The sequence below is a fragment of the Phasianus colchicus genome, chromosome 6 (assembly GCF_987193195.1).
Source record: "Phasianus colchicus chromosome 6, bPhaCol1.hap1.1, whole genome shotgun sequence".
In the NCBI taxonomy this organism is placed as follows: domain Eukaryota; kingdom Metazoa; phylum Chordata; class Aves; order Galliformes; family Phasianidae; genus Phasianus; species Phasianus colchicus.
Genome location: NC_143441.1, coordinates 5,285,216 through 5,298,476, shown reverse-complemented (window position 1 = coordinate 5,298,476; position 13,261 = coordinate 5,285,216). Strand labels below are relative to the sequence as shown.

The following is a 13,261-nucleotide window of genomic DNA, read 5'->3' as shown; positions in this document are numbered from 1 at the left end:
CTGAAAACCAACAGAATAAACTTATGTCAGAATTTATCATACTTTAATGTGATGAGACAGTTTAAGAGGTATATGATAGCTGAAATCTATCAATCTTCCTCTATAAAATTTGATGAATAATGGCAAAATATTGTTTCAAAGGGTCATGTTAATCCCATACTTTGTGACAGTTGTGCTACTGTTTTTAATGCTGCTCTTATGGCTTAGAAAGCATAGCAAAGCTCCAAGAGACACAAATCACTACAGAAAGCAGGAACAAAATGTTCTTATTGTAAATCTATTGTTTTGCACAGTTATTTTCACATTACTCAACCAGACAGCTATCATAGCCAGTTTGTAAAAACCTCAATTCAGTGTTTATATATCAACCCTAGATAAACTCAAGCTGATGAAAACACTTGAGCATTTTAATCTAAATGTGAAGAGACTAAAGCTCAAAATCTTCATGTGAGCCCACGCAGGTGAAATAAAAAGTATTTTTGAGCTCTTGGAACTAATAATGTGCCCTGGCCAAAACCAAACTTGCACAAAACATGAGCAAAGAACAACCTTGCATTTTGGTTTCTGCCAAGGAGAAAACAGAGGAATTCAGGTCAGGAGATGACCAAGATGGCCAAATGCATTGTGGCCTTTGCATATCAGTGACCTCTGGTATCCTACAGGTCTGCCTCTTAATACCTTAATACTTCAAGCAAACAACCTTTCTATTTCATTAACTTGCCCCAAATAACAGCTCTTTTCTGTAGAAGCACAAAGGATATCATTTACGCAGCTCAAACTCACAAAAGAGAAAACCTCCAATAAAAAGCCTGGAAGAAATTCAAGCCCAGCATAATCAGAAACAACTTTCAAATGCCTCAGCACTGGGGACAAGGCCACCCGTGTTCCAACATCTTGCAAGTCAGTCAGTTCAACGTTAGGAGACTTGCTCGCAGCAAGACTGGTTTTTCTTACCTTCTGCCACATTTTGATGAAGAAGAGCTCCCCAGAAAAGTTGAAGAAAACATTGGTGTCGTAAGCATCATCTCCAATGTTAGAGATGGAAATGTTAAGAGAGATGTTCCTCACTGCTCCCAGAGCCAGGTAGGCCGTCCTGTCATCAACACTGCGGGCAAAAATAATGACATCAGTTTATCTTTTGGCAGCTCGCACAATCTTGTCCTTATTTCCTCCTACAGAAGGGTCTCAAAATACAACTGTGATCAGTAATTCAGCAACATACTGTACAGCCAGTGCACGGTACGGGCAGATGTGTGGAAAATGAGCAGCTCATGAATGGCAGTTCTTACACTGCCTTTTGTGATTGTAAGAAAATCCCACGACTTTCACGTAGAACCATTTCATGTGACATCGTTGGTACAGTTTTACTGGGAATAAAACAGCTGAAGACTGTAGAGTCAGTGGATGGGTGAAAAGCAACGAGTACAAAACATTATGCTCCCGTTCATACACAAATCCTATTTTGATTTTGTCTTTCAGTGTTATTGAGACATTCTAGTAACTTTCTGAATATCTTAGAACTACAGTATAGACAGTGAAAAACAAGGAAAAGAGAAATTAGTACAAATGGAAAAACATATGAAAGTTATAATAACCATCTACTGAATGCAACCAATCTTTCCTTGGATGTTTTTGCTGGATTTAACATGATGGAGTCATGTTCTACAAATGGAAAATCAAGAGAATGGCTGAATTAAGGTAATAATCATACATCCTGAATCAGTGCACGACTGTCATGAGGCATCACAGATCACAAATACACACACTTTATTTGCTATACACATAATCATGTTAGTCTCCCCAAAAGACGAGCTAACAAGTAAGAACACAGGCTTAAGATAAATGATAGAAAAATACAGTATCAGGCTTGCAGGTGTAAGAATTAAAAATATACTAAAAGATTTTATTCAATATACCAGGTATACATTCAAAAATAAGAAAATATATATATATGTCAAACTGGCTACAGCGATCATAACTGGAATGTAAAATCATTCACATACCCTGAAGAAATTGAGGCAGCATCACAGGGAAACCATCAAGTAGCTGGTCAAAAAAGGGCAGAGCCCTGCAGGCACCACACACCACCACCCTAGCAGATGCTGCTGCACAACATCCAGGCACGCTGTAGCATGCAGCAATCCAGAGGTGGCCACGCAGCCTGCCATTCACACATCTCCCCTGAAGGATTGACCAGGAACTGTAACACTGGCACACACCACACCTTGGTATATCAGAGATTGTCTGAAAGTGGCGTAGGTGCTGGATGTGAACATGTTTAAGGCAGCCTTCAGTTGAACTCATGGGGTTGCAATCGGAGCATCTGCATCAGTAGGGTGTTTCCATAGATAATGGCACTTATAAACCTTACTCTGCCAGTTGCAGCCCTACCAAAACTCCAGCAGCAGAGCAAACTAAGCTCTCTGCATTTGCAAAAAGTTTCCAGGCCTGAGTTTCCAAAGACATAGACTGAAGTAACCAAGGCTCTGGTGTGCACGAACTCTACAGCAAGATGGTGTAGACTCAGGCTTTGAAGCTGATGCTAGTGGATTTTGAGTGCAATTTTTCCACATAATGCAGGCAATATTTATGCCATTGGTTTCCTGTACTTATTTATGATGATTTTCACTTATTATAGCCCAAACCTACGGCTCACAGTTTGATCAGAGGTTCTTAAGAAGCAAATATAAACCTCCGGGAAACATGCCTGCTTTCTCCTGCTTTCACTGAACTGCAGACAGCAATCAATCCTACCTGTAATTGGACACTTCGCTTTCTAAACATTTTGGTATATTCTTGCAATCAGCTATCAGTGCAAATAAACATCTGCAAAAGTGTACACTTGTCAAGATCCACTGAAGAACCCTTTCGAGAGGTCAAAATACTTGGAATCATTATTTATTATGCACCAAATGAAAGAGACAACTGTATGAGAGTACTTGGAAGCATTTAATGTTTTTGGCCCTTATGACAACATTTAGTGTTGAAAAGCATGCAAATGATGAAGATATGCAAAGTGATCAGCTGGGATTCATTAATAATCAAAAGCACCTATTTGGAATCCAATAAATAAAGTCAACCATTTATAACTGTGAATTATTTTCCATGATATAATCTCACTCCTGGTAATCCCTTCAAATACTGAATCAACATCTACTAAACCTGCTAGCAAAATCTGGAAGCATCACTTCAGTAAGCAAAGGAAAGTTACATGATACTTCTGTTATGCACTGTTATGCACTCTATACATTTGTGTCCAACAATTACAATTTAACGTTGACATTGCTACTACTTCTTTCCCTTCTGAAGTAACTTTATATTTTAGAGAATTATATGCAAAGGAGGAAAGAATCCACTGCAAATTGGTGGCAGCAGCAATTTGAGATTTAACTTACAGATGATCACAGAATATCCCAAGTTGGAAGGAACCCATGTATCCTGTCCTTCCTACTGAATAATGAAGAAAATGTTGAGAATGAAATCCTGTTCAAAAGTAACCACATAGACATAATTTTAAACACCATTATGTTGTCATTCTCCTTGCGCAAGCTATTAATCATCCATTAAAAGTGCATCATAACTAAATGATGATGTTTATAACAACATTTTCCTGAGCAGAAACAGAAAACCCACTTTCTGAGGGCACATTAGTGATTCTCTGTGCTATAAGTCACATTTCAAGGGTAGACTTGCAAGTAACTAAATCCACATACATCTGGAACAAATCAGGCTCACTTGCTGTAAGGAAAGGATTAGAATCTCCCTGCTCACAGGGGAGCTCCCAGGCCCCATTTGCTGCTCATAGCACAGCCTATTGCAGCGTGGGAGCAGCTCTGCTGCCAGCTTGGTGCCAGGTAATGTGCATTAACCATGAAATTCACAGACGTTCTGGTTAACCTGTAGATTAAATAGAGGCAACCCTGTTTGCATACATGGACACAGATGCACACAAAACATCATGCTACCTGTTATTAGCATGGAAAGGGAAATACATTTAATGTTCAGAAGTACAACATACCTGCAGCTTTCACACACGAGTGAGACTTGCAGGTAATAAAAAAATCTGAAAATCAGGATCCAATTTCATGCTACACAGATGACAAATTCGACCGTGGTTTTAAATCTACTGGCTGGGCCACTATGCATCAGATGTAAACAAAAATCTTTAACATTCCCCTTTTCACTGAAGAAAAAAAAAATCAACTCTATTTTCAAGATCCATCCAGGATAAAACAATTTCTTTTTAAATATACTTTAACATTCTTTGTCAATGCTCATCCCAAGGCCTTGTGCTATGGCCAGTGGGGGAAGAAGGACCAGCTGCAAAAGACAAACAGAAAAGATCTGCAGTTTTTCATTTCCCCACCCTGCAAGATGCTAGTGTTTTTATTAACGTGGGTCAAGGGACACATAATCTGCATTCCAAAAGGTATGCAGGGACATATTTCTCTATTTCCTGTACTTGAGAACATTTTTTAAAGAATTTAAAAAGCATTTAGCATTTCCCCTTAGCCTGAGCAGCTCATAGATAGGTCAAGGAACGTAGTGGGGTTGAACTTACCCTGTTGGTCTGGGCCACTGACTTTTCCTTAATATTATCAGCTGTTTTCTTCTTACAGCAAATCTGCATCTGCACAGATGAATCACTGCTATTGCCCAATGGCCAGGGGAAGCCACAGCTGGGGGCAGACTGCATGAAGGTAGAGGGCTTGAAGTGACTAAAGGCTAACATGTCTGTCCCCTATCTCCAACAGATGAAGTTAAACTGCTGAAGAAACAGAAGTCTCATCTTCCTTTTAGATCAATAATAGATGTGAGAGAACAACACTGGTTCAAGACAGGTCCAAATATTTATAGTGTCACCAATCAGCATCACAGTTGTTTTTTGCATTCACTATACTGAGTCTATATTTTGTCTCCCTGAAAAATAGTTTTTCAGTATATTTGTCTCAATTCTGAAAACCTTTCTCCTTTGGGAGTTTTGTCACAGACCCAAGGGCCAGCTGAACTTTGAGCTTTGTAAACACTTCGACCCCAACAGCCAATGAAAAGCTCAAAACCCTCCGCTTATCTTCTGAGAATTCATTCTAAGTCTTAAAGCAAAACTGAGAGGTGACGGCCCCACAAGCAGAGCCAAACCACGTAAAGCAATCCCACAGGGAGGAAGTGCTATTGGATTTTACACTACTGGTTTACACCATCTCACTATCACCTGTACATTCAATTTGCTGCAAAGCTCAAACCAATCTAGGCAAGGACTCAGGCAAACACTCTGTATGCTGTGGTTTATTTGGTGGTAGCTGAACTGCTGCCTTTCCCCTCTTGCACAGAAGCCTCAGCTAACATATGCTGTAGGAGACCTCACACAGCCCATTCCTGCAGTCTAGCTGGGATGCACAGAGCCAGCTATGGTAAGCCAGTTCTGGGCCCAGCAGACTGTTTCCTTAATGACCATATCTGCTTCCAGAGTTGAAAATTCTGCTTTCTAGTCTGCTCTGAATAGCAGATAGTCCGAGATGATGGGAAGAACTTAACAGAGAATTTGAAGAGAGGCCCACCCACAGATGGCACAGTATGGCTTGGCACTAAAACGGCACCAACGCTGCTCTCTGGGATGATGAAATAATACAGGCCAATGTTTCCCCATAGGAAGGGATCAAACATCCTGTATGAAAAAGGCACTTACTGCAGCGAGTCTAGAACCGAGGAGGTGGAACTCTTTGTGCTGGTACCCCTGCGGGGCACAGCTCCTCCCTCCAGCTCTTTAGGTCTCATATATACTGCAATTCAAGGACGTGACAAAGAACGTTATTGTTTCCACCTTTCCTATACCTTAATGTAAACAAATAAATAAATAGATAAATTTAAGCAGTAAACAACAGGGGAAAAAAAAACACTCTAGGAAGTTGTTTTTTCTTCTCACGAGTCTTGAAACAGAGTGCTTTACAGTCACAACTAGTTATGATATTTTGAAGGCTACTTTGGAAATTCTCTTCCTCAAATGTAATTCATCCACATGAGTTCCCCATAACTACAGTACAGATACAACTACCAGCCACCAGCGTCTTCATATTTAAGTAGAAAATACAGAGGAGGGCACAACATCCACATAAAAACACTCCTTATCTTGTCACACTGCAGAAATCTGTTGCCTCTCTTTTTTATTATCAGTAATTTCAACTGTACCCAGATGTTCAAAACCCTTTATAAACAGAACTTAAGAGACAATGGGGAAGGAGCCAACTCCGTTTTCTGTGTTTACTCTAGCAAGTAGCTTTTGGTTTGAGTGAAGCTACCCTGGTTTATGAAACTGTCACATGAAAGCAAGATCAGGCTCAACATCTCCAGAACTTCTAATCTAATCTTTCACCCTTGAAGAAATGCATACACACCAACATCTTCTGTTAGAACAAGTTGTGTCCGGGAAACCAATGACACTATGCTCCTGAGACAGCTGTCTGTGCACGTGTGAGCATGTGTGTTCTAAGGTGAGAGCACAAACAAAAGCTAGTCACTAGTGGCAGAAACAAATGGAGAAGATAAATGGTGCCAGGCACGTAGCTGGAAGTTGCGTATATCAGCCCGATGTGGAAAAACAACAAACCCAAAATCGATGTATTTTTCCTGTTTGTTAAAGTAATTGAAGAGTAATGTTGAATCACAGAATGTCAGGGATTGGAAGGGATTTCAAAAGATCATCTTATCCAACCCCCTGCAGGAGCAGGAACACCAAGATTAGGTCATCCAGAAACGCATCCAGCGGGATTTGAATGTCTCCAAAGCAGCAGACCCCACAATCTCTCTGGGCAGCCTGTTCCAGAATAGAAATATTAATAGAAATGAAGATTGATGTCCAGAAGCCATAGAGAGGAAGTGCAATTTGAGAATGAGTTAAGCAGCGCTTTGCAAAATATTGTTTCTAGGAATTAGAAAATTAAAGTCATCATGCAAACTGCAGTTTTATCACAGAACTCATGCCTTCAGAAACAGACCTATTAAAATCTGATGAGACAGGTTTGATTACTTGCCTCATTCCTGGAATGCTGGGGTTTAATATGTAATTTTAAAAACGTGGTCAGCTGAGCATTGAAAAGGGAGAAATAGATCAGTGTCCCATCCATCAGTCACCTTCAGAGGTCAATGAAAGGCAGCTAATTAGAGAGGAAAAGTTAGAAGCAGCACAGGTTTGTTATTCTAGGAAATTTGTTTTGCAGTAGCAGGTGTTATTTGTCAAGAGTAAGTTACATCTCAACCTCAAACATGATAACCAGCAGAAATCTACACCATCACATTTCCTTTATTTTAAGCCAGCAGCTCAGGCAGAACCAGCAAGAGGATCTTCCTGGTGATCTGAAACAAAAATCAGCTTTAAGAGATTTTGTAGTTGCAGGACATGCTACAGAAAAAGTTAACATAGCTAGCTTTACAAAAAATGTGTGTGCATGCATGCAGGTAACTATCAGTCAAGAAATATTCTGTAAATCCAGAACAACAATGCATCTGCTTTCCATGGTGGTCTGTAGTGTATATCAAGGCCATCCACCTCTGGAGGTAGCTCATATAAGACGCAATTGCTAGATGTAAAGTTTTTGTTTTGTTAGCTTTATGCTCTGGTTGCTGGAGCAAGAAAAAAGTACGACTTGAACCATCTTAGATCCATAAAACACTGATGTTGGGATATTCACAAAGAAAGCCAGGCTATACATTAGTTAAACAATCAATTTAAGCTGTGCAAAATCATGTTTTCTTAGGGTCTAGTTTAGAGAACAAACAGAAAAATTCTATTCCAATGGATAAACTCAAGTGATTCTTAACAAACAGACAAAAATGAACATATAGCAGCATTTAAGGAGTTATATGACTGGCTTGTATGGTGTCCCTGACTGGCAGTCAGTATCCTGCTATTAAAAAAAACAACAAATTAGGAATCTGTGTTAGCGGTGGACTACTGCAGTTCACTACCACTCATCATTTGATGGCTCTATTACCAACCACATGGTAAGGTATTACCAAGTCCCATGGAAAGGGACTGCCCAAAGCTATCAAACTGGTCTTATTTATTAATTCTGGGTAATTCTGGGAGAGATTTATGAAGCTCTGCATGCAAACAGCTGAACGAAAACCAAAATTCCATTCCTTCATCCCCTTTCACCCTCAACAGGGGAAACATTCACTTGTTCCTGAGATGGTGCTCCCTATGCAACTTGTACTACATCCTGATTAATTGCAGGCTCTTCTGGGTTCCCCTTTCAGGAAACTGCAAATCAGAAGCTGGAAGTGCTTGATACAACAAAGTTTTCCACGTGTCTTGCAAACGTAGCATTCAATTCACTAGCAACTGTCTGTAGGTAAAAGATAAAAGTTTAAGTAAAATAGAAACTAGATCTCTCTTTCCTGGATTCATCAAATAGACTTACATCCAAATGGAATTACAAACATACTAATCTACACTAATGTGCTAATCACAGAATCATAGAATAATCAAGGTTGGAAAAGACCACTAAGATCATCTAGTACAACCACCAACCCAACACCACCACCATGCCCACTAACCATGTCCCTCATATTTCTTGAAAACCTCCAGGGACAGCAACTCCACCATGTCCCTGGGCAGTCTCTTCCAATAGTTCACCCGTCTTTCTGAGAAGAAATGTTTCCTGATATCCAACTTGAACCTCCCTGGACTCAGCCCTGACATTTGCTTACAGGGGCCCCTCCGGTTTACTAGGAGATTTCTAGTGAAAAGTCTCCTGAATGCTGGGCAGTGGGATCGAGCATCACAACTGAGCGAGAGTGTCTGAAGCTCCCTTCATTCTCAGTGGGCCATAGAATAAAATATCAGTTAAGGAGTTCCAAATGAGGCAGAACTTTTCTTTTTAATTTCTGTTTTGTTTTGTTTTAATAATCAAAAACAAAAGGAAAAACATAACAACAACAAAAAATGACATTATCATTAATACAGATGTAAACTTGCACTTCAAATGTGACCTGCAGAGAGGCTGGGTGCAGGCTCTCTCTCTACTCCTAAGTGGCTTCCATCTGGCAGCTCTGCAGAAATTAAGCGCTCATGAGATGCTACACCTGAAATTTCACACCCTGATGGCACTGCGGTGGGTGAAGCACAGTGTGTCACAGTGATGTTGTTTTCACAGAAGCACAGAATTGCAGGGGTTGGAAGAGATCTCAAGAGAATATTGAGTCCAATCCCCCTGCTAAAGCAGGTAGCCTGCATCAGGTCACACAGGTAGGCATCTTGTGGCCTGTATCTGTTGTTTAATATAATGCTATAAGCATTTTCATAGCATCCTTTACAGTGCACCAAATTACTCTGAGATAGCATTAAATTACATTATATGAAATCACTTGAAATCAAAGAGTGAAACGTGATTTTTTGAAAAAACAGAAAGCAACTTACTCACAACCACTCTACTCTTACAATGTTTTTCCATTCCTTCTCCCTTGTAATCACTCTTTTGGCACTTTAAAAAATAAATATAAAATAAAAATAAAATATCTGGAGTTGGCTCAGTACTCAGGCAAGACCAATTAACTTTTGGGCAGTTCATGACTGCAAAGGGATTGGGTTAAAGCTTGGTATCTGCATCCCAAAAGTTGGGAATATCCATGCCAGTACACAGCCTTATGCACATGTGGTCTGGACTGAAAGCTCATGAGCACTTTTCCAGCTATAGGCATGCTAAATTTGCTCATTTTTCTTTTGTTGTTCTTCATAAGGCAGCAAATTAGCTCCATCTAAATAGCTCTACTATTTTAATCAGCTTTCTAGGGTAAATAGATTGTCAAAAATATTATTGAAAGTGTTTGTGCAATGAAAGATAAGCGAAAACAAATTAATCTGCAAAGAATGAAGAGGAAGGGAAAAACAGATAATATCAGAATGTGTAATTAAGCTCCAAATGAAAGGATATTGTTTTTCCTCATCACCACTATTTTGTTAAGATGCACTTCAGAGGCACAAAACCACAAGGGGCAGGCCATGAAATGTGATGCCACTCTGGAAACAAAATCCCGTTGTGTGATCAAAGGAAGATAAGTGCTGAGGCGTGAGTCTGGTCAAATTTATGAAACAACTTTGCTTCCCACATTAAATCACAAGCTTGCAGCTTTTCTCCATGTGTTTACAAAGCCTATGACCTGTGAAAACCTTTCTTTAAAAAAAAAAATTCTTTGAAAGTCTACTATATTCATGAGATACACTTGAGCAGCTTTAATCTTTCTGACCAGAATTTGATGTTACTTCTCCTTCCTTTAGAAGGCACTGACTATCTGCATTGCTACTGCACTCAGCTATGGTCTATGCTGTTACATCTTGTGCTGATGAAAGCAAATTGGACAAAGCTGTCATAACACATGCTTTTTTTCTACAGCTTCTGGATTCCTTCAGTTCAGGTTCTCAGTAATTTGACAAGTCAATATGAAATTGCTGAGATTCATTCTTTAAATCTAGGTGCTTAAGAGTCTGATCATGTGGCTAGTGAACCATAAGGAGCACCTCTGATTTTAATAGGTTCATGAAAATATTCTTTATTGTGTCCACATGTAGTATTTGCAAAACAACCACATGCCTCTATCAGTTGCATATCTACTTACTTGTATGAAATTATTCTTTATTCACTAATACAAATCATGCTTATGCTTATAAACTTTGGAGTTATTCCAACGCTCAGTAAGCTGAAAGGGCAGTGATCACAGAAACACAGAATGGCTTGAGTTGGAAGGGACCCCAAGGATCATCAAGTTCCAACCCCCCTCCAACAGGCAGGGCCACCAAATCTGGTACTAGGTCAGGTTGCCCAGGGCAGCCTGTTCCAGCACCTCGCCACTCTCTCTGTGAAGAACTTCCCCCTGACATCCAATCTAAACCTTCCCTCCTTGCATTTAAAACCATCCCCCCTTGTTCTATCACTATTCAACCAAGTAAAAAGTTGATTCCCCTCCTTTTTATAATACCTTTAAATACTGGAAGGCTGCAATGAGGTCTCCTCGCAGCCTCCTCTTCTCCAGGCTGAACAAGCCCAGCTCCCTCAGTCTGTATTCGTAGGAGAGGTGCTCCAGCCCTCTGATCATCTACATGACCCTCCTCTGGACACTCTCATCAGCTCCACATCTTTCCTCAGACTTGGACACAGTACTGCAGATGGGGCCTCACAAGGGCAGAGGAAAGGAGGACAATCACCTCCCTGTCCCTGCTGGCCACCCCTCTTTCACCCCTCTTCTGATGGAGCCCAGGATACCACTGGCTTTCCAAGCTGCAAGAGCACACTGCTGGCTCATGTTCAGTTTTTCATCCGCCAGGACCCTCAGGTCCTTCTCCACAGGGCTACTCTCAAGAAATTCTTCTCCCAGTCTGTATACTACACATACAGTATATATACTATATACATATATATATATATATATATATATATATATATATATATATATATATATATATATATATATGCTGAGGTCTCCCTGGATGTCATCCCTTCCTTCTAACATGTCAACCACACCACTCAGCTTGGCATCATTGGCAAACTTGCTGAGGGTGCACTTGAGCTTGTCGTCGATGTCATTGATGAAGATGTTGAAGTGTACTGCTCCCAAGACTGTCATAGAGTTAACTAGATTAATCTATGCATGTGATAGGGGTGCAGTAGGTCCCCCTCCCCCCGGTCCCACAAAACGTTCCCCAAGTCCTTCTTCCTCCCTTTCTTGCAAATGTGCGTGATGTTTACTTTTTTCCAGTCCCTGGGCTCTTCACCCAACAGCCATGACTTTTCAAATATGATGGAGTGTGGCTCAGCAACCACATCAGCTCCTTTAGGACACTAGGATGCATGCCATCCAGCTCCATAGATGTGTATACATTCAGTCTCATGAAGCAGTCTCAGACTTGCCCTGCCCTTACAGTGGCGGGGATTTACTCTCCCAGTTCCCACCTAGAAGCACAGTGATGCGAGCTTCAGGGACACGAGAAATATAAGAATCCTGGCTGCCAGTGAAGATCCAGGCAAAAAACACCCCAGCCTTCTCCATGTCTGTCATAGTCAGTTCCCTGTCTCATTTACCTTAGGAGGTACACTCTCTTTGGCCTGCCTCTTCTGGCCAACGTAACTATAGAATCCCATCTTGTTTTATTTTAACATACCTCACCAAGTTCAGTTCCTTCTGCACCTTGGCCTTCCTAATCCCCACTCTCAAATTTGGACAGCATCCCTATATTCTCCCCAGGTGACAGACCCTTGTTTCCTGACAGCGACAGTGAAATCCAATGACAGGACAAGGTGCAATGGGTACAAGCTGGAACATAAGAGGTTTCACATTAACACTAGAAAATCTTCTTCATGGTGAGGGTAAAAGAACACTGGAGCAGGCTGCCCACGGGTGCTGTGGGGTCTCATTCTCTGGAGACATTCAAAACCCACCTGGATGCATTCCTGTGTGACTAATCTTGGTGTTCCTGCTCTGGCAGGGGGATTGGACAAGATGATCTTTCAAGGTCCCTTCCAGTTCCTGACATTCTGCAATTCTGTAATTCCACAGCTAACTCTTCCTCTCCCCTCAGTTTGACCAGCAGGTCCTTGCTAAGCCATGTTGGTTTCCTGCCTCCCCTGCCCACTTTCTTATTCTGAGGGACAGAGACCTCTTGTGCTCCCAGAAAGGCATCCTTGGAGAGTAGAGCCATCTTTCTTCCACTCCTTTGTCTCTAAGGACAGCTTCCCAGGAGATCTCATCCAACAATTCCTTAAACAGTGACACAGGTGTCTTCAGTGAGGTCTGGGTTAGGTACACTTTGAGGTTACATCTCAGAAGACCACTCAAGCAGAGACATACGCAGGATAGATAAAGCATATCATATAAGCAAAAGGAGTACTGGCAGAAAACATGTTAATATTTTAGTAAGCCACGGAAGGAATTTACTTGAAAGGGAAAAAATAAGCTTCTATGGAGCTAACTTGAAGATATCTGGAAAATATCTTTTCTTCATAAATCATTATTTTATTAAAATGGAAACAATTCAACTAGATGAAATTTTTGACAGATTGAGTTTCTGTCTCTCCTCTGGCTAACTCCAGAGGGACTGGCAGAAGCAGAGATGGCCCAAATCAAAAGCCTGACCTTTAACTGGAAAAGGACATTTCCCCAAAATTCCACTGCACACAAAAAAGCTTTCACTCCAATGCAAAGTAAAACCAATTTGCAAAACCTTGAAAATCTCTGCAAATGCACCTGTTGCCTCTTTGGCTTTCAACAGCTT

The 13,261-nt window shown here is 40.8% G+C and overlaps 1 protein-coding gene across 3 annotated transcripts in view; it reads right to left on the bottom strand.

Moving 5' to 3' along the window:
* ITGA9 (integrin subunit alpha 9) overlaps positions 1 to 13,261 on the bottom strand; it is a 213,282-nt gene that overhangs the window by 82,237 nt on the left and 117,784 nt on the right. For all 3 annotated transcript variants that reach the window (XM_031608364.2, XM_090142245.1, XM_090142246.1), the window contains one exon: positions 955 to 1,105. In XM_031608364.2, the coding sequence (XP_031464224.2) occupies positions 955 to 1,105 (151 nt within the window). The remainder of the gene's footprint in view (positions 1 to 954; positions 1,106 to 13,261) is intronic.